The sequence below is a fragment of the Merops nubicus genome, unplaced genomic scaffold, assembly GCF_000691845.1.
Source record: "Merops nubicus isolate BGI_N331 unplaced genomic scaffold, ASM69184v1 scaffold47249, whole genome shotgun sequence".
NCBI classification, from domain to species: domain Eukaryota; kingdom Metazoa; phylum Chordata; class Aves; order Coraciiformes; family Meropidae; genus Merops; species Merops nubicus.
Window position 1 is genome coordinate 11,235 of NW_008629760.1, and position 22,263 is coordinate 33,497.

Consider the following 22,263-nt stretch of genomic DNA (forward strand, 5'->3'; position numbering starts at 1 on the left):
CAAGGTTTCTCATAGTTGCCAGATGAAACAGCCAGACCAGCAAACTAAACATATATGATAAAGGTGCCCACGTAGCGACTCTCACCCTAACAGCCCATGTTCACAAAGGTCTAAACAGACTAGGGCCCAGCTCCAGGGAGAGTCAGGAGGTCTGCCCTGAACCAGGAAGCTCTGGGGAGTGCACTCCACAGACAGACACTCCTGACTCCCTGCAAGTGGTCCCAGCTTTTATCCCCAAGCAGACACCTGACCTTTGTCAACTCAGTGCGGGACCCCTGGGGCTCATTTCCCTTCTGGCTCTCCCTGCAGGGCCGGCCGCACCCTGGGGGGAAGCTATAAGGCAAACTCACCACCTCTGTATGAAGGGCTGTGGGAATCACCCATATGTCAACCTTAATTCGGGGTTGGGGTTCAGACCCCAGCATTTCAGATGTCTGCTCATTTTATCGGTGTTTCCTTGTGAAGTTTTTTTATAGACATTTCAAGATACCTTTTGTTCCTCTATGTTGTTTACTCAAGGATGCTTCTGACTTGGACTTAACCAACTGACTTGGGTTACAGTTATTACTGTTATTACTCCTATCAGTGGCAGGATTTGTCATACTATGTATCCATATTTTTGTGACTCAGTTGACAAGCTGATCTCTAGCTATTGTCATCCTCTGTCATACGGCATTGTTTTGTCATCTTCTTGCTAATTTGAAGGGTGTTTTAATAATACCAAAGTGCATTGCCCAGAGAGGTGGTTTTCTTGTCTGTAATCCAGCACTCTCTCTGGCCACTGCTTCATGCTCTCTCAGTGGAAATTTGTCTCAGCAGTCTTCAGCCTTAACTCCAGTATAACAGACTCTGGAATATTTGTAAACTTCGCATGCAGTATTTAGGCTCTGTTCTTAATGTTGCCTTTATCATTTGATATTTCAGAAGTTTCCAAGTATTTAAGTAGCTATCTTGTTACACAGGGATGTTACCTTTTGGAAGATCTGATCAACTTGGTTTTTGAGTAATGGTTAGTGTAAACAGTTACCTGTTGGAGATGAAACAACTAGTTGGGGCTGGAGGTGGTTTTCCTAATAACTTCCTCTTATGCTTTTGTTGCTTGTGTTTGCTTCAGTTGTTGTTTCCTATTTATTTTATTTCAGTCTTGGTCATCTCAATTATGACTTATTCAGAACAACTATAACTTCTTCAGAGTCTTTGACATAACTACCTGCTGAAAATGTCTTCTTGAAGGCCTTTGTCTCCTGAAGAGCAATTTGCCTCTTTGCATCTCCTGTAGAAAGCACAAGGTGTCTGTTTCATCTCAGAGACAGATCCTTTTGAATTTCCCTATTTTCAAATTGTACAAACTTAAAACATAACATGAGAGACAAGTTCATGTTCTCAGACCACACAGCACAGCTGGTTTGTTCTGATTACAGTCAAGCAAATGCAGGTTTGTCAGAACTGGACTGTTCTCTTGCTTTCCTTGTTTTGAGAATGGACTGTTGCATAGATGGTGCCAAAATGTGAGCAGGAAGGGGGAAGCATTCAAAAAACGTGTAGGTGTGGTACTTGAGGATATGGTTTAGTGGTCATGGTGGTGTTGGGTTGACGGTTGGACTTGATCTTGGAGATCTTTTCCAACCTTAATGATTCTATAATTCCATGTTGGGGAGACTCTTCTCTGAGTGCCATGTCATTAAGCTGCTGCCTTACTCCTGACTGCCTTGGGCCCAGCTCAGCTTCCTGATGAACGTATGTCTGTAAGAATTCATGCGCTAAGGAGCTCAAAAAAAGTAGAGGATGGATTCACATTTGTTTGAACCACTGATGAGGACAGCGGACCTGACACTGATTTCTTTGCTGAGGGGTAATACATACTGCATTACTACAAGATGCTTCTACAGTACTGTGATATAAAATAGTAAAATCTGTCTTGAACTACAGGAACTACGAGCATACAGTGGATAAAAATTTGCATTTGTGTGCACATAGAAAATCTTTTCACATGGGAAATATTCCCTAGCCACTTATCGCTTGCTTGGGTGACAAACTCCAGCACTGCCCTGGATTTTTAGCTCACCTCTAACCACAAATGTTGGGAAACCTGGCTTCAGTTACCAGATTCTGTTCAATAGATATTACCAAATAAAAGAGAATCTCCTCTTCGGAACTGTTGTAGTGCTGATACACCACTTGAATTGTTTCTGAAGAAAATTTCTCTCTCTTCCCCTGCAAGTGGAACATCAGCATTGTCGTTTGGGGCTGTGATTGCTCCCATGTTGCTAGTCTGTTTTGTATGGAGGACTAGCCTGGAAATGGGAATTTGGATTCCTAATGATCTGAGTGATATATTTTTTTTTTCTTATTCTTGACTGGTGACTCCAAAGAGAATTTATTTGCAGAAACTGAATTGTCAGCACAATCTTTGCGTGTCATTTGTGGGCCCCCTAAGGGGACATGTGGAGTTGATGGTGCTACGCATGGCTGCCATCTGAGAGATTTCCTAAGAAACTCCTTTTGAGTTTCCTGAATCTGTTTGGTATTGTGTCATGGATCAATCTATGTTTGTTTGAAGAACGCCCAGTCAGTCTTCCACTACCTGAGAGCAGGTCAGTGCTGGAAAGAGAGATCCTTCCACCAGTTCCATGTATCTTATTTCTTGCCAGGACCCACGACAATTACATAACTAGGCCTGCAACTTCCTGATTCAAATTCTGGTTCCTCAACAGTATTAAGTGTGCTCAGGAGCTGTAAACTATCGATTGTTTGTGTGATTTTTCTTCTTTTTCCACCTAAACCTGTCTCTTGTGCTTTTAAAGAATGTGAATCAAATTTTGAATTTTTTCTGTGTTGCATTGTAGATATTTTAGGCTTGAGACATCACAAAAATTTACATGATTCCATCGGGTCACGAGGACAGCAAAGTACCAGCCTTCTCAAATAATATTTCAGAGATCCTTTATGAGCACATTGGTAACGTTACTTGCTGTGGATCACAGCTCAACCAGTTTCCATCAACCTCAAATAGTGGGAACAACTACTCTTAGTACCAAAGCAGAAAGAAATCTTGAAAGATATCCTAGACATGTGGAAATAAAATATCCACATCATTAAATTAAAGATGGCAGTATTAGCTGTGATCACTGACTAGTCTGAAAGTAAATGGTTCACCTGCTTTAGCACTTGGCAGCTGTTTTTGTATTGCTTTCAGACATTGCATTGTGTTTGCATGTTGACTGAACCAGCTGCTACTTCAGGTGTCAGCTGCATGACTACTTTTTTTCTTGAGATTGCATATAATGAACAAGAAGCACTTGGAAAATTCCTCTCTCCAAATAGCTTAATGTTCCTCTGCTCTGTTAAATGGTTAGGGAAGGAAACTTTAATAAGATAGTCTTAATTCTTCACATGATAGATCTTTCATCCTACTGACTACATCCTGGACTATCAGATGGCTTAATTTAAGATCAGGACTGATCTTAATCTTGAATTGAAGCTGATCTGAATTCATGACAACCAGAATGTATGTTCACTGAAGTTGTGTGGCTAATATGTTCAGCCTTACTGCTTAGTGTACCAAAGACTGAAAGCTGAAGTATGCCTAAGTGTTTTTGGGTTATGTAGTTCCCTATGCAATGTTAAAACACTCTACTTCTGCACTTGCATCTTTGGTTTCTGTCAGTCTGGCTTTGGCTCTTCAGCATGAACCTGTTTTTCCATCCTGGAGATTGTCATGTTCTTGTAGTAATGGAGACATTCTTCAAAGCTGTAATTGGTATCTCCTCAGCTGGTTGTGAGGGTGAGTGGAGGAACTGTCTAGAGGAAAAGGATCCAAGGTAACTGTACAAAAATTCAGGCTACAGCTGCTTTTTTAATCTGATTCTGATTACCCTTAGAGATTTAAACCTGGATGCCAAGAGTTAAGTTCTTTAATTTTTCATAAGTTTAAATGTAGTAGGCAGACTTCTGAGGTAAGTCCCATTGAAAAGTTGTTCAAGGATACAGCCACCACTATTCAGAAATTACCAAGGTGGATGACAGGCAGGCTAGAATTTAAACAGCCAGTATGGAACACATTTTCAGTAATCAGAGCATCTGCCACCAGAAGTTGAATGCTACCAGCAGCCTCACTTTAAAAACAAAAAAAAAAGTGTTTGCATCCCGGGTGTATTCAAAGCAGCCACCTGGAACTTCTTTTACCCTTTCACCAGACAACATGCCATCCTAGAAGCATCCAGGATTGGTGCTGCATTCAGCATAATTGTGCTGAGATGTTGTTTGCATGAAGGATTCTGAGACCCAACTCCAGGTAAATATGAAAGTACTGAGTACAGTTCAGAGTCACCCACAGTGTGAACGCACATGTGGACTAACACTTGAAGATGGCTAAAGAAGTTAACTGACTAGTAACTGAAGTTCTTTGAGATGGATAGTCCACATGTACATTCACCTTCTGCCGTCATCCTCTTTGGCCAGAGCGAGGTTGAGAAGACATAAAGGTCTGTGGTAGATGAATCTATACCTACCCAAGAACTGTCTAAGCGTAGAGTACTAGGATTATGAGTGCTTTAAGTAAGGCCAAAATTCTTTGCTTTATGCTCTGCAAGTCCTTCAGTCAGCCAAAATGTGATATACATGTGAACCGTCCACCATAGAGAACTTAATGCTGCGGAACTGTGCTTGTGGCCTGTTCATGCTCTTGTGTGCTACTAATCTGTGGATTACCTTTTTTCTTAATTCATGTATGATGTAAGGATTAACCATAATAAAAGTTCATAGGAGTTCTTGAAGGCTTGACATGGAATCACTTGGTGATATAACCTGAGACTCCAGTGACAGGATTCAAGGGAATAATGGGGAAACATTACAGTAGCTACAAGTTTATTTGCTGGAGTTAGTAGACCGTAGTACCGTCTTTCCGATGTCGTCTGCTTGTCTTTTTCTCTTGTTAGTTATATAATTTTGTGTGAATTCTGCACAAACATTAAGTTTCTGAATTTTGTTGAATGGTGGAGCATTGCACAAACCCGAGATTTAATAGTTTTTCCAAGAATCCTGCTGTTCGATCACTCTCCTTAAATACTTCAGGTTTTGTGCTCATAGAGGTTAACTAACTTGTGCTGGAAAAGTATTTTTATGAAGTGACATTGCACTATATATTTATACAATATAAGAAAAAATCCCAAACCTGTTAAGGCTCTTCCCCACCATAGACTTACGCCTCCAACCTTGGCACTGTTTTTTGTCTTAAAATGTCATACGTAGTTCAGTTATGAAATAAATGTAATGAAAACTTGTGTTCTGAATGAGCTTTCAAATGTTAACTGCAGTGATTATAATCACTTGGATTAGAATAAAGGCTTAAAAGCTAATATGTAGCTTTAACCCAGAGGTCTTCATATATCTTGTTGAGAAGATAACAGAAAATGTTCTGATGCTTATGTAAGGTAGGCTGGCTGAAGCAGTAAGCAATAAAGGAAGGGGATTATTGAGGACTAGAAAATAGAACATAGTATTTGAAATATTAAATGCAGTAATTGTAATAATAAATCAGAGTAAAACATCTTGGGTTACCAGAACAGCTTAAAGTCTAAGGTCTTCCTGTATCTTGTTACAGAATTAAGGTAAAATGTTCCAATGTTACTCTAGGCAGACTAGCTGGGAGTAGGTGCTGTGAGTAAAAGGATTACTGGTACCTGGTAGGAGGAAGAGCAAGGCTAAATCTACTGAATGTAATTAATCATTGGGTCATTTGTGGGTTGAGAAGAGTATTTTTTTTAAGGTATTGATAATGACATTAAAGGAACATTTATTCTACTGCTTAAAAGCCAGATGTTCTCTGATAAACACAAAAATGTTTACTGTCTACCAGTTGTCAGTGTGCTCTAGTTTTCCTTTGAATAAAAATCTGGTTATACTTTCATTGACATAGGGAGACAAGGAAAGAACTTGTTTTTGACAGAAAATTCTTACACATCTTACACAGTGAGCCATGGCTGATTGTTTGTGCACAAGGATCCTGAACAAATAACTAAGAAGTTGGTTGAAATGGTATTTCAACCATAAATCTGAAAATGCGTGAAGGATAATGATGGGATCTAACAGGCCTGATTTCTGCAAAAGGCAGTATTTTCTGCCATAACATTTGGTGCCCTAAAACAATAAAAAAAGAAAAAGATTGACCTAATTTTGATTGCAAGGTGGGCTTTTAGTAATATCCTCTATAAGTAGCTAGAAAAAGGAGAAATCATGAGATAAAATGAAAGACAGTCATGAGTCAAAAATGAACAAGGATGGGAGGAAGCAAAGAATAAAATGAGATGATATTTTTTCTTTCAGTAAATGTCAGGTACTAATAATCCAGATACTAGAGGGGTAAAAATTTTGCGTATGGTGATATTGCTTATTTAGTTCATCAAGACCAAGCAGACTTTGAAAGTGAAGAAAACATAAATTAGGTGAATGAGCAATATGATTCAAGTGACATTCAAGGCGAGTGAATCAAGAAGGATATAATGACTGTTTCGACCAAGATGTGCCAGAAAGCAAGCACTGCGGGTGCCCAAAGGGTTTCAAGAAGGGGTGATGAAAATACTCAAAATCTCATTTAGAAAAGATCAAGATTCTACCCTGACATTGAAAGAATATCATGAATCTGTTTTTTAAAAAAGAATGGAAACAAAAATCACTAGAAAATTGTTGAGTTTAAAAGATAAGAGAATGTTTCATTAAATTAAGATGTGGATAATTGAAAACCAAAAACATTTTTCATGCAGTTTGTGACTAGCTTGTGGAAACAGTTGTCAGAGAGGGGTTGGTGTCAAAAGGATTAAATGAAATTGGCTGTCTCTGTGTCTGTCTAGTTTTAATAACTGACTTTAAATACTTTGGGAGGTAGTACTAAACCATATCCTTGAAGCTGAAGCAATTTTGATTTTGAAGATATGGATGAGACCCGAGATGTAAGAGTAGGAATATTCATTTGTACTCCCCTTTTTCTGTAGGATTCTTACACCTTCCACTGAAGCACCTAGAGTTGAGTAGACCATACACAGTAGAGTTTTAACTCTGGTAGCAGCAGACCTACAAAATACAATTGAATAAACTAGAGTCATTTGAGTTTTAAACTCTATGCAGTCAAGCGTATACATATAAGCCTCTTTTTGTAGGAAGCCCATTTGGCTGAAAAACTTTTAAAGGAGTTTGACTGCTTTCTGTGGATGCATAATACAAAATATTTAACACCAGTAGAATATTTTAATATTTATATGCTTTCTAAATCTGTTTTGTGTGCAGCTGTTTTGCCAAGAAGTTAGAACAAATTAAGATCTGCAGGTAGATAAAAGGTCTGTTGCAGGGAATCATTGTAACAAACAAGTACAGGTCTCAGAGACACTTTTTCTTGTCATGCTTCATACCTTTTGTACCTTTTTTTATTTGTATACAAATTTTAGGGGTTAACCATGAATGAATAAATGCCATCTGTTAACTCTGTAACCTGCTGTAAAACGTGTATGTAATATTTTGGCTTGTTTTTCTTTGAAGTGAATGAATTTTTAGTGTTTGAAGGCCCTGTCCTGCTGGATATGCGTATTAAGCACCTAATGAAAACAAAGCAATTAACGCAAGCTACTGCCCTGGCAAAACTGTGCTCTGACCATCCAGAAATCAGTGCAAAAGGCAATTTCAAGCAAACGTACCTGGTCTGTCTTTGTTCAGGATCACCAAATGAAAAGCTAATGGAAGAAGTAAGTAAAAAATGAAGAACTCTTTTAGATTTATTTCTTTAATGATAAAATAGTCACTAATTATAGGATGTTTTTTTGTAGAAGAGGTTTTTCTTTTAAAATATGATCTCCAATATTTTTGGTGTTTTGGGTTTTTTTTATGTAAGTCACTTCCAAACTAACCAGTAATGACTTGATTAAAACACTTGTCAAAGTGTAATATTAAGTCTCTAGTAGGCCTTTTCTGGCTATGCCACAACTTTGCTTTTGCTTGAAGTATTTTAAAACTTGGCCTCATACCTTGTTAGTAAGGTAAAGATGATGGTTTTCCCACTCTTACTATTTTAACTATACCTTTTTGTGCAGTACCTAGTACGTGGAACGGAGCCCTTTAGATGCTACTTTCAGTTCAGGGAATAAAGGTAACCTTTGTTTCACCTAAATGCCTGGGTGAAATTGAAGGTGAAGTCAGATACTTGATCTGGTTTGAAATATAAAATTCTTCTTGTTTAAATGCAAAAGTCAAAGAAGAGTTGACAGCTTTGCTCTTCTGCATTCTTTCAGGTGACATCTTTATTTCTCACCCCACTCCAAAGTTTTATCTGTACTTTTTTTTTTCCCGTCTCAAAGGAAGACAATCTGGAATTGTCAGTTTTCGTGACTGTCTGCATCCCCTTGCTGTCCTTTTGTCTCTGTCATCTTTTTATGTTAATAAGTACTAAGCATGTTGAAATTGATCTTAAAGGGATGGAAACTATACAGTGACTAGAGTTGGAAATTTTCCTACCCTAGACATAGCCTAAATGGTAAGATGGCGGAATCTCACTGGGCATGTTCTTCTGATGTTCAGTAGGATCGGATCGGTCTTAGCCTCCCAGCTCTGGCTGCTGTAGGCCCTGCCAGAACAGGCTCAGGAGGAGCTGTGACGGCGCTGTGCAATCTCATGTTTGTTTGCTGAAGACTCAATGGAACTTGGAATTTGTGACCCTGCAAACATGCTTCCTTCATTACTCAGCCCCACCGCGCTCCCAAAGCCGAATGGGCTTGGTCAGTGAATGAACCATGAATCCCATGGACTAAAGGAATGGGGTACCTTTGTTTCTTAGAATACCATAACATGCAGATAAGTTCAAAGTGGGTTATCCCAGAGAACCTAATGCAGATATTTCCAAACCTTGGTTTGCTTGGGTGGCTTAGCTTCGCAGCTGCAGCTGCAGCATGGTTTGCAGTATTACTAACCATTCTGGAAAGTTCATGTGTTACCAAGAGAAGGCAGATGTGCTATTAACATGTCAAGGTGGACTTCTGAACTGAGGAGGATAGTAATGTTGTAGCATGAGAACAGTAAGAAAATGGAGGGGGAAAAAAAAAGGTAAACTGTAAAGAACATAAGAACATACTGCTCATTCTTTAGTGGTATGGAAGTTTTTATATCCACTTAGAATAGGCAGGAAAGTAGCATTTTTAGCTTGGATTAGTCTTAATAGTTTGCTTCAATAGTGTGAAGAGTTCAAATCTGCAGTATGTGAAATGCTAGACTGGCAGACTGGATGGCTGGCCCTGTACAGATGTTTGCTGCAAGCTGGGTCCCTTAGGAACTCAGAGAGACTGGAAAAACATTTCAGAAAAAAAATCCCTTTATTGTAAGTTCAGTTTCCCATATTCTTCCCTAAGCTTTTAACAGGTGATCCCTGTCCAAGATGGGGAGGTGAGCAAAGCAGACCTTCAGTCTCAATGGAGATTACAGTTATGTTAAGCCATCCTCTCTGAGGTCTTGAGAAATGCAGTTTTAGAAGATGTCTTTCAGGTTATTAAACTTCAAATTATGTTCAGTGAAGGGTTGTTAGTATATTTACAGTGCCAATTTAAAGTGAAACTTGAGTTGCTGGACTCTCAGAAATCGTGGTTTGATTGCTGGACCAGTTGCTGGATACTGTGGTTGCCCAGTCGGGCTGTGGTGCTACCTTATCTGAAGTACCGAGTGAGCTGGGTGTTTGGGTGGGCGCTTCAGTTTCTTACTTGGGTCTTGTGGCTTCTCAAGAGAGACTTCCAGCAGTACTGTTGCAATGGTCAGGTTAGTCTTCAGCTGTCAGTGTCAAAAGAATAAACGCCAGCATGTCCTGCCAGATGAGCTAATTGATGTCATCAAACCAGTCTGCTGAGAATCAAGTTAGACAGCAGTTGTAACAAGCGCGCTGGTTCAGTACTGGTACAACTGTCCAGTACTACTGGGTGACTGTGGTTCTTCCTCTGTTTTGCTACAAAACAAAGTGCTTCCATCACTGCTTGAACAAATAAGTTACACTTCAGAGACTGCAGTCTTCTAGAAAAGCATAGAGTTAACCTGCTTCTTACTGTACAGCTTCCCTTTTTGTCTTTCATTTTTATAGAAAATAGTGGAATATTCATGTTAAACTATGGATTCATTAATCACCCAGCTATTGTATTAAAGCAGTAGTAACATCAGTGACTAGTAAATTGGGTTAGAATTTCAGGTAATAATCTTTTTGTGTTAGGCTGCAATTTAAAGTTATAAGTATGCTTATTACAATTATAGTATATATGTAATATGTACAATTAATATTGTATTTTTAAAATTTTAAATGAATTGGGCAGTAGATAAAAATAAGCCTTGTGTCTGAGAAACAGTTTATATTCACTTTTAATAAAACAGTTTTTCTGGTGGCACAATAGGTTTTGACACTAGAAATGCGCTGATTGGCTTTCAAGCTTATCTCTATCTGATAAATACAAAATTCTAAATTACTGTCTTTTTGTGAAGGTTCATATGACTGTATGTCTGAAAATGAAGCCACTTTCTTAGTCTTGGTCTTGTTTTCTTTCCTCCTTTCTAGATTGCAGAAGTAGATTGCAAAGATGCTCTAGAAATGATCTGTAACCTAGAATCGGATGGAGATGAAAAAAGTGCTCTAATTTTATGTGCAGCATTTTTATCTCGCCAGCTGCAGCAAGGAGAAATGTATTGTGCCTGGTGAGTTTGAACATTGTTTTCTGTCTAGTGGAATAAAAATTAGTTTAGGGAAGATAGAACTGATACATAAGCCATAAGTTAACTGTCTTTAGCTGGTAATATCAGTAAACTAAATAGGAAAGAGCTGAGGTTCTTGGAATGCTTAAAAAGAAAAGGGGAAAAAATTTACAGGATTAGCTTCCATTATGGGTATGTGAAGGCTGCATGCATGAGAAGACATTTATAAATGCCAATAGCTAGTTAATAATTTTTCTTGACAATAATCTTATGCTGTAGAAATAAGGAATTTTGTATCTGCAGGCAGTTAGTCAGCATTATGTCAACATTTAATGCATAAGTATTGTTCCCACCTGTCCTTGTTTCATAACACAGTATTTCTTTCTCTAACAGTCTTCTAGGAAAGAAGGATCTCTTTACTACTATGATCAAAATTATAAGCTAGATGAAGCTACTTATTGTTTAGGGCTTGCTTTCATTAATGTGGGAACACGTAACTGGTCTTTGTTGGCAGATACTCGAGCTGTTAGGGTCTGAATTCTGAGCTGGTAACAGTTTGGTTATACTTCCAGCCCTGTAAAATTCCTGAAGAATTTGCTTTGTTTGTGCACCTCCTTTTTATGTACAGCAGTAGGAGAACATCTGCTAATGCAGGATTTTGCTTTAACAGATTCTGCTAAAGTTTTGGGGGTTACACCATTCCACAAGGTACTAAATACTCTTGGCTATTTACACCTAAGGAGGAATGAACTAGTGAGTTAACGTAGATTCAGTAATACTGCTGGGCTTTGGGGGCTAATTTCTCACTAAATCACAGTTAGATTCAGCTCTTAAAGCAGAGCAGCTCAAGAAAAATATATCTACCACAGAGAAAAGCCATCCTCCCATAGCTCTTAGCAATTGCTAAGAATTCAGAAATGTAAGATCCCAGTCTGTGAAGAGTAAACTACTTTGCAAGGCTTTTTTTCAAGGCCACATCATGAGCCTGTAAATTATGTAGCATAAATTGTGATAATACTGGTTTTATTCTGATCTGTCCTTCTGGAATTGAGTCATTGTAATAATTTTGAAAATTAGATGCTAACGGTGTGGGTATATTAATAAAAGCTTTTCTCTGTAAGATGAAGTGTGAATAAATTCAGATTTTTTCATTTCCAAAAGGCAAAATAGAAACTGTTCTCAACCTTGCATTTCTTGTGATAAAATTAATGGTTGCATTGCTGGCCTTGAAATATTGTTCTCTTGTTCTAGGGAACTGACTCTTTTCTGGAGTAAACTGCAGCAAAGGGTAGAGCCTTCTATTCAAGTGTATCTAGAGAGATGTCGTCAACTTTCTGTGTTAACTAAGACTGTTTATCACATTTTCTTCCTGATTAAAGTAATTAATTCAGAGGTAAGGATACTCCTGAAAGAATATTTTTGGCACTTTTAATGGAACTGTAATCAGGAAAGCTGCTTAGATGTCCTGTCTCTGTAAGATCACCTTTAAGGTGATACTGATTGGTTTCAGGAAAGACCATAGGAGCTTCCTTCTGCAGGTAAACTGTAAGGTGATTCATTTTGAATTATTAAAACATCTTTCTTCCTTTGGGGGGGGGGTGGAAAGGTGGATAAACAGAAGAGCGTTTTTGCCACAACTGAGATCAAGGAAAAACTAAAGGTGATATTATAGCCTCTGCTATTGCCTATATCCTCCAATGAGGTATTTTCTGTTAGCAGGTCCTAATATTCCTCTTCATTATTTTCCATATTTCAAGTAGTACAGAAAAAGGAGAAGCTTCTAAGGAGAGGAAATGAAGCCCGTGTATCGATACCTAAGAAAATTAAAGGACGCTTTAAAAGAAAAAAAAAAACAACTTTGTTTTGATAAAAGAAATACTTGTATTTTGTGGACTTAGATCCAATGCTGTATTAAAAACCCTGTTCATCTATCTCAGCTAACCTTGTCATTTAATTGTCCTAGTTTCCTCTCATTAATAGTTGCACTATTTAATGCTTATAGCTAAACTGAGATCTTCTGAAAGCCTTTAGTTGAGAGAATTCTGTAAGTCAGATTATTAATTCTAGAGAATAAAATACCTTTTTTCCTTTAGCAGTATTCTGGTATGGCTAATCATGGGCTTCTAATCTTAAAGATTTTTTTTTTTTTTTTTTTTTTTTTCAAAGATCAGAACTAAACTGGAGTTAGAGGGAGCAGGAAAATAACCTTCACAGAGTCTTGTAATACTGTCGCGAACCAACGAAAAATCACTGTTTCGTTTGTCACAAATACTAAGAGTTCTGTCTGCTCCATGCCATATTGATTCTTCTCTAGTGAGCTATGAATCAGTTCATTGATGCCAGAAATTGGAGACCATGTGGATAGTAGACTCATGCTTTATTGTCATGTATACCACAGCCTCTCTGTACATTCTTAACAGCATAAAGGGACTGTAAAGTGGACATAAATGTAATTTACATTGCCCGAGGGTATGAATGAGGAAAGACCACATGACCTTTGGAACACTTGAATGATGGACCATTTAAGTATACTTATTACTTTCAGTTGGAATGAAGCCATGTGTTCAGTTGAGGTCAGTTGACTTTGAAGTGGTATAATCTTTAAAAGTAAAAATAAATCTTTAAACCTTAAGTGATTTCCAAATTGTAGATCTTATTGAAGATCACGTGCTTCTCTTACTTCAGCTGTTGCACTTTTTGAATTCTACACAGTCTTAGGTTAATGCTCCATAGCAGCCCACCTCAATTAATTGTGACACAGCTGGCAGGCTTTATTTAATGGAAAAGGCTCAATATTGCTCTAGTATAAAATGTACACCTGTAGCATGCAGTCCTAAAGTCCTCAAACTAGACAGAAAAAATTAATTTGTATTGTAGTTGTATGCAAACTTTCACTTTTAGTAGCATGCAGACAAATTATGCAATTTAAGGAATGATATCTAAAGACAAACCACTGTGTTTCTTAAAGTAAAAAGTATTATTACACGCTCCAGGTGCGTTTTTTTCTGACACATAGGGTTGAATAACGATACTTTAAATTTACAGGTATAGAGAGGGCTATGGTGACTTGACTTACTGAAACCAGTCTTGCCTTACAGATTGATTGTGCTGGACTTGCAACCTGCATTGAGCTGTGTGTGAAAGCATTGCGCTTGGAATCCAGTGAAAATACAGATGTCAAGATATCTATTTGCAAGACTATTTCCTGCTTGCTTCCAGATGATTTGGAGGTTAAACGTGCTTGTCAGCTGAGTGAATTTCTCCTCGAACCCACTGTGGATGCATATTATGCCGTTGAAATGCTGTATAATCAGCCTGACCAGAAGTACGATGAAGAGAATCTTCCAATACCAAATTCTCTGCGCTGTGAACTCTTACTTGTACTGAAAACTCAGTGGCCTTTTGATCCAGAATTCTGGGACTGGAAAACTCTCAAGCGTCAGTGTCTGGCACTTATGGGAGAGGAGGCATCCATTGTGTCATCAATAGACGAACTAAACGATAGTGAAGTTTATGAGAAGGTTGAGGACTGCCAAGAAGAGACTAAAGAAACTTCTGTGAATGGGGTTGCTGGCACTTTTGATGAAGCTACAAGCCTTCTTAAGGGTATTGATGATGAAAAGCAGAAAAAGAGAGAAATTAAAAAGCTCAGAGAGAGGGGGTTCATATCTGCTAGATTTAGGAACTGGCAAGCTTATATGCAGTATTGTGTGTTATGTGACAAAGAATTCCTAGGTCATAGAATAGTTAGGCATGCCCAGAAACATTATAAAGACGGGATTTACAGTTGCCCTATTTGTGCCCAAAATTTTAATTCTAAGGAAAACTTTGTTCCCCATGTAACTTTGCATGTTAAAAAATCTAGCAAAGAGAGATTGGCTGCTATGAAACCACTGAGAAGACTGGGAAGACCTCCTAAAATAGCAGCTGCCAATGAGAATCAGAAAACTGATGCTGTATCCAAACAGGAGCAGCGACCCATTAAGAAGAACAGTCTCTATTCAACAGACTTCATTGTGTTTAACGATAACGATGGCTCAGACGATGACAATGATGACAAAGATAAACCCTACATACCAGAGATAGTGCCAGTTCAAAAGCAACTCCCTGTTAATGAATTCACCTGCCCTGTAACATTTTGTAAAAAAGGCTTCAAATATTTTAAAAATCTAATAGCACATGCAAAGGGGCATAAAGATAATGAAGAAGCTAAACGTTTTCTTGAAATGCAAAGCAAAAAAGTGATTTGCCAGTACTGTAGGCGACATTTTGTAAGCGTTACTCACCTGAATGATCATCTACAAATGCACTGTGGCAGCAAACCTTACATCTGCATACAGATGAAATGTAAGGCTGGGTTTAACAGTTATGCCGAGCTGCTGACACACAGGAAAGAGCATCAGGTCTTCAGAGCAAAGTGTATGTTTCCTAAATGTGGCAGAGTGTTTTCCGAAGCTTACTTACTCTACGATCACGAAGCACAACACTATAACACCTATACCTGCAAAGTCACAGGCTGTGGGAAGGTGTACCGTTCTCAGAGCGAACTGGAGAAGCACGCAGAGGACCACAACAAACAGCCTGAGACAGTGCAAGAGCCCGACAGCCAGGCTAGTCAGCCCGATCTTAGTCAAACTTCAGAAGCAAATGAAAATACTGATGGAGCTGCTGTTAAAGTGGAACTGGCGTCTCCTCCGGCTGACCACCAGACTAGCTCCACTGAAGGAGAAGACGTCGGCTGGAGTCCCGTCAAAGCGCAACCAGTGAGGACTGAAAGCGTGAACGCAGCAGCGAGCGTCCCGCAGCAGAGCGACTCCCTGCCGAGCGCTGACCCGGAGCAGGCTCCTGCCGGCTCGCTGAAGGCAGAAGTGGCAGTTCCAGCAAGCAGTGTTAAGCTGTCTGCTGTTAACCAGAAAATCAGAGATAACTTCGTAAAAAGAGGTAAATTGGCTGCCACTGCTGGTAAAGTAGATACCGCTGAACCAGAAGCCCAGATGCTTTGCATATCAGTTGACTCTTGTCTTCCAGTTTTCCAAGAGAGAGCGGAAGAAGAATGTCTCAGTCAGACTCAGAATATTCAAAATATTTCTGTGACCTCAGACACACTAAATCCAGAAGCCCTCGAATCAAAAAGCTTAGAAAGACAAGTGAGCGTTGCAAGTCCGTTCAGCCTGCAGAATCAGGCGGGCTATCGAAACAGTGTACCCATTTCCAAACTTGAAATTGAGGACAGTATTAAGGCTGCAGCTAATCTATATAACCTACCTTTAAAAACTTTAGAAAGTATTACGTTTATTCCATCCCAGCCTAACATGAACAGCTCTTTAGTTCCAGCTGTGTCACCAGCAGCCCCTACTCAGAAATTTAATTGTCAGGTTGAGGGGTGTACTCGAACGTACAACTCATCACAGAGCATTGGCAAACATATGAAGGCAGCACACCCTGACCAATATGCTGCTTTTAAAATGCAGCGAAAAAACAAGAAACCACGAAAATCCAGCACTCTGCAAAATGTGCCGAACGACGGGAAGATTGTGTATCTTACGCTGTCGCAAGTAGGAAATCTCAGTGGTGCTGCTTTTACTGCGCAGAACAAACCTCATCTGAATCCTGCCTCTTCCAGTCAAGCGCAACACGTCTCAAGTACACTTTTTCCAACCCACCTAGAAAATTTGGCCAGTCCTATGTTGCCTGTAGTGGAAAGTGTCATCAATCCAAGTTTGTCTACCCGTATTAAAAGTGAGCCTGAGAGTGTTTTGTGTTCACAGATGGATAATCTGTCTGGTGCAACCTTACCTTCCCAGCTGGATGACCTGGCAAAAACAGTTATGCCTCTGAATATTGATGGCAGTTCAGATCCTTTTCTTCCTTTGCCTGCAGAAAACGGTCCAATGTCTCTCTTCCCTTCCTCAGCAGAGAATCCTCCAAATTCAGTCTTCTCACAACTGGAAAATAACACAAATAACTTCTCGTCTCAACTAGAAGGAAACTCTAGTTCTGCTTTCTCAAAAGAGGAAACTATTGATCAACTATTTCCCTCACGACTGAGTAATGAAAATAATGTCAATGAAATGAGTTCTCAACATCCAGCTTCAGAAAAGGTAAAAAAAGATCGGGGCCGGGGCCCAAATGGGAAAGAAAGGAAGCCAAAGCATAACAAGCGGGCAAAGTGGCCAGCAATAATCAGGGATGGCAAGTTTATCTGTAGCAGGTGCTTCAGAGTTTTCACCAATCCTAGATCACTTGGTGGTCACTTATCTAAGAGGTCTTACTGTAAGCCTCTTGAAGGATCAGAAATTACTCCAGAAGCTCTGCAGGCTAATGGACAGTCGTTGCTTGCTAGTATGATTCTTTCCTCAAATTCATTAAACTTGCCTCAACCCCAGGAGTCTGCTTTCAACCCAGAGACATGTTTTAAAGATCCATCATTCCTCCAGTTACTTGCAGCTGAAAATCGTTCCACAGCCTTACTGCAGACTATGTTTCCACGGGCCAATGTGAGTAACTTCACTACCAGTGGCAACGAGGAAGGAAATCAGATTATAAAACAAGCCCTGGAAACCGCAGGCATCCCAAGTACCTTTGAGACCACGGAAGTACTGCCACGCGTCGTTACAACGAGCTGCCTCACCGGCGCGGCGCAGATAAATGCACACGTTCTCCCCAACTCAACCTCATCCCCTCTACTGCAGACAGTCTGTAATCCCACTACCCTGCTAACTGACCAAAACAGGACCCTCAATGCCAAAATTCCTCCATTAAACGAATGCAAGAGCATGCCCGTTTTTGCACCACAGGACCTGATGCTAAAGACTATTGAAAATGGCTTGTGTCATAGCTCATTTTCTAATGCTGCTGCAGCAGCACAAAACTTTGCAGGGAACAGTCTACGAGTTTCAGTTATAAGCAGTCCTCAGAATGCGGGATCAAGCGACTTGAATAAGAAGGGAACCAGTGCTTCAAAGAGGAAGAGAAAAGCAACTACACCCTTGTTTGCACCCAACATGTCACAGAAAGTAGCAGTAAATAATACAACAGTGATGGGACATGTAACAAAAAGCACTGAAGGAAATGTGCAAATACAGGGAGAAAGTTTTCAGTCCAACTTGCTGGCAAATTGTGGCGCTCAAGCAGGGGTGGAAAATCTCACGCAGAAACTCAATAATGTTGACAATCAGTTACTGATGGCCAGTGTCAAAGAGAACTTCAAAACAACTCTCGAAGCTCGTACAACGCTACCCCCTTTAACAGTAAAAACTGAAAAAGGGGATTCCCAAATGACGCCTGTAAATTCTTGTGTGCAAGCAAACGCAGCAGAACAGATTTCAGAGGACAATGTTATGCAGAACTTTGAAAAAAGCCTGGAAATAATTAAGACTGCTATGAATTCACAGATACTTGAGGTGAAAACTGAAATTCAGGATACCGTTGCTGCTTCAGGACAGACCTTGCAAGTAAATAACGCACAGGCTTCCTCGGGAAATTCTGCACACAGCGTAAAACCACCCACCCCTGCACAGTTTGTTGTGCACGCAGGGAATATCACTGCTGCAAAGGGTACCTCTGCCCAAACTTCTCAAAAGGATGATACTCAGATGATGGAAATTTTGGAGGGCTTGCAAAAACTGAAACTAGAAGATTATTCACCCCTTCAGGTCTCTGAGACTGTTTTGCAGTGTCCTCCAGCAGATACGCTAGCACCAGCTGTTCCTGTTGTAGTGACTGAAAATAAACCCCTCATCCAGGTATCTTCAGAAGCAAATAACATTCAGTTTAGCGACAGAGTTAATAAACCTTTTGTATGTCAGGATCCAGGCTGCAATTACAGTGCCATGACAAAAGATGCGTTATTTAAACACTATGGCAAGGTTCACCAGTACACTGCAGAAATGATACTAGAAATTAAGAAACATCAACTGAAGTATGCCCCGTTCAAATGCGTTGTACCTACCTGTCCAAAAACATTCACAAGAAACTCTAATCTCCGAGCACACTGTCAGCTTGTACATCATTTTACGACTGAGGAGATGGTAAAATTAAAAATTAAAAGGCCTTATGGCAGAAGATCTCAAAATGAAACAGTAAACACAGCCCCACAACCTGTTGAAATAAGAACTTTGCAGACACTAGTAATAGAAGACAGACCTACAGGTTCATCGATCAAAGAAGTTCAGATAAGGGAAGTTGTAGAGCCTGTAAAAGTCTTGGAAAAACTTCTACCAGAAAATAATATTCCTGAAAGACTGGAAAGACCTCCCCAGGTGGTCCCCGTGGCACCAGAGCAGCATAACGCAGCCTCTTTTGGCAGCACCCAGGCACAACCCAAGGTACGCAAGGTTAGGAGGTACAGGAAGGAGAAAGAGGACAGAAAGCGTAGGAAGCCTGTAACAAAATCCCTGGAGTTTCCCACCAGATACAGCCCTTACCGACCGTACCGGTGTGTCCATCAGGGCTGCTTTGCTGCTTTCACCATACAACAGAACCTAATCCTTCACTACCAAGCTGTGCACAAGTCTGACCTCCCTGCCTTCTCTGCTGAAGTGGAGGAGGAGATCGAGACAGGCAAGGAGGAGCGCGACGAGGTGGAAACCAAACCGGCTGTGAGGGAGTTCAGGTGCGAGGTGAGCGACTGCTCCCGCATCTTCCAGGAGGTCACCAGTTTGATACAACATTACGTGAAGCTCCATGACATGACCCCAGAGCAAATTGGAAACATGAAATCTGCTCCAGAGGCGGGAAGGTTTTTCTGCGATCAGTCTCAGTGTAAGTTTTCATTTACGGCATATCTTAACTACATTGTACATCTTGAGGCGGATCACGGTGTCAAGATAAGGCCAAACAAAGTGGAAGATGACGGTGTGTTCAAGTGTGACTGTGAAGGCTGTGACCGCATTTATGCTACTAGGTCTAACCTCTTGAGGCATATTTTTAACAAACATAATGACAGGCATAAAGATCATCTAATAAGGCCCAGGAGACTGACACCAGGTCAGGAGAACATTTCAAGCAAAGCAAATCAGGAGAAACCATTAAAGTCCAAACCAAGAGGACTTAAAAACAGATCGGGAAAAGAAGGTAACAGGCTGTCAGTGAAAACAAAACGAAAGAAAAACGTGAACTTGGAAAACAAAAACATGAAAGGAATGCAAGTTCAAGAAAATAAGGCCTACTCCCTGAAACGTGGCAAGCACGTGTACTCAATAAAGGCTAGAAACGATGCCTTGTCGGAGTGCACGAGCAGGTTCATCACTCAGTATCCGTGCATGATAAAGGGGTGCTCATCTGTAGTCACAAGCGAAAGTAACATCATAAGGCATTATAAATGTCACAAACTCTCCAAAGCATTTACTTCCCAACATAGAAATCTTCTTATTGTATCTAAAAAGCAGTCTGTCTCACAAGTAAAGGAAGCCCCTTGTGAGCAAGAGGAGCCTGAGAAAAAAAATGATATGAAAGAGCCTGAACCAAGTTTGGTAGCAAGCAATAATGATTCAAGCACACCTAGCTTACCACAAAAGGAGATTGAAAAAGGTGAGAAAGATGAGGTAGATGAACTGACGGAACTGTTTATTACTAAACTGATTAATGAGGATTGTTCAAATGCTGAAAATCAAGCAAAAGTCTCTTCCAGTGTAAACGGTGACTTGCAGGAGACCAGCTCCTGCCCCTCAGAAAAACAAAAATCAAACAACTTAAAAAGAGCAAACAAAGAAAAAAATGTTGCTCAGAATAAGAGGAGGAGAGTCGAAAAACCCGAGGAGGTAGTGCCCGTGGACGCCAGTAGCGTGCACCGGGAGGAAGAGACTGCTGTCGCCATTCAAACAGCTGAAGAGCAACCTGCAGCTTTCGACTGGAGCTCGTTTAAGCCAATGGGTTTTGAAGTGTCTTTCCTCAAGTTCCTTGAAGAGTCTGCTGTGAAGCAAAAGAAAAACACTGAAAGAGACTACCATAGCGGTGGCACCAAAAAAGGATCCCATTCGAACTCACGAAAATCCAATGAGAAGACCTCTGTAGCAATTAATAATGTCACTTGGTCATGTTCTGAAACTGAAACCCTCGTACCATTTGCCAACCCCTCACGGCTTCCATGTGGTGATAATGTCAAGATAGTTTTAGACAAGGCTTTTAAAGACTGCTATGAGCGTGTGTTGAAGCAGCTTCAGGAAATGAAACCTGTCATCAGTTTGAGAAAGCTCGAAGGACGTTGGGAGGATAATCCAGAGGTTAAAGCTGCAAAAGTAATTGTTACAAGTTCCCGAGAAGGGGACTCAAAATACTAAGAACCTGACGTGTCTAACCACAACCTCCACAACCTTTAATGAGATTTATTTTGAATAGGAAGCCATCAAGCATGCTAGTAACTGTGGAGGGCTTTTATTTTGAAGTGATTTAATCTAGCAAAAAACATGACCTGAGTCATGTAAATGTCTTATTTGTTTTTATCCCTATGGGACTTGAAGTTGAACAGAGTAATTGATTCAGTTTTGTAAATACTTGATCAAAACCTCAACTTTCTATCAGACTGTCCTTTCCATGAACTAAATCTTTGTGAGTTGTCTGTGATTGGTATCTTTCACCAGGTCACTGCTCATGTATAACAGTACTCTTTATTTGTAGATACATATTTTTTTTTTGTATATATTTATTATTGTAAATCATTTGCTGCCACCAGCAGTCTGTAAGTCTAAACTATTAAATGACACATTTATATTCGGAATTTTAATTTGTAACTAAGTGAACAAGTTTTTAAAGCTGTCCTTTAATCATTTTAAATTAAGAACTTTTGAACTAAAACTAGCTACGTCTGCCATATCCAGTTTATTTTGCATAAAACATTTATTTACAGGAGAGGGGGAGCTAGATAAGATCACATTTCATAGGTTAAACGTACTGACACGCTCTCATTTTTGTAAATTTGAACATCCAGTATCAATGGATGATATTCATATGTAGTTAATTCATAAATATAATAGTTTTCTTATAGCTACATTTTTCATTGCTTTTAATTGGATACAAAGCATTTATGATTCCATAATAAAAATGGAAATATGAATAAAAATAGTTTGCTACATTGGAGATTTAAAACAATATTTGGTATTAAAGAATCCGTTGTGAATGTGATAGAAAATTAGTAGTGTGGAGCAGTGTATATATTTGAGGTGGTGATTTGTGAAGTAGCCCAGTATTGCCTTAAATAAAATCACATTTCATTTCTTGTTTTATACATGTGATCTTATAAAGGTTATTTTTGTTTCTGTAACTTAGATCGGTGTATAGTTTAATTTTTGTTAAAAAAAGCAGCAAAACCGAAAAACTTCAGAAACCGTTTTTGTAAATAGTGGGTTTATAAAACAGATGGTTTATTTTGATAATACCAGTTTGGTATCTATCTATAAAATACGTGAGTCCTTATGCCATACCGTGAAAAACTGAATAAACAAGGCACTTTCTGAAAGGGAAGTGAGATTGTGACCTTACAGATGGACTGGGTGGTTGTGCTCTGTTGCTGGCGTAGGTGCCCCCCTGCTCTTCGGCCGCGCTCCCACCGCCTCGCTCCTTCCC

The 22,263-nt window shown here is 39.7% G+C and overlaps 1 protein-coding gene across 1 annotated transcript in view; it reads left to right on the forward strand.

The window, feature by feature from the left end:
* ZNF292 (zinc finger protein 292) overlaps positions 1 to 21,415 on the forward strand; it is a 25,866-nt gene extending 4,451 nt beyond the window's left edge. Inside the window, exons 4-7 of the mRNA XM_008947053.1 lie at positions 7,531 to 7,733; positions 10,568 to 10,704; positions 11,953 to 12,094; positions 13,800 to 21,415. Coding sequence (XP_008945301.1) covers positions 7,531 to 7,733; positions 10,568 to 10,704; positions 11,953 to 12,094; positions 13,800 to 20,981 — 7,664 coding nt within the window. The 3' untranslated portion in view covers positions 20,982 to 21,415. The remainder of the gene's footprint in view (positions 1 to 7,530; positions 7,734 to 10,567; positions 10,705 to 11,952; positions 12,095 to 13,799) is intronic.
* The last annotated feature ends 848 nt before the right edge of the window (positions 21,416 to 22,263 follow it).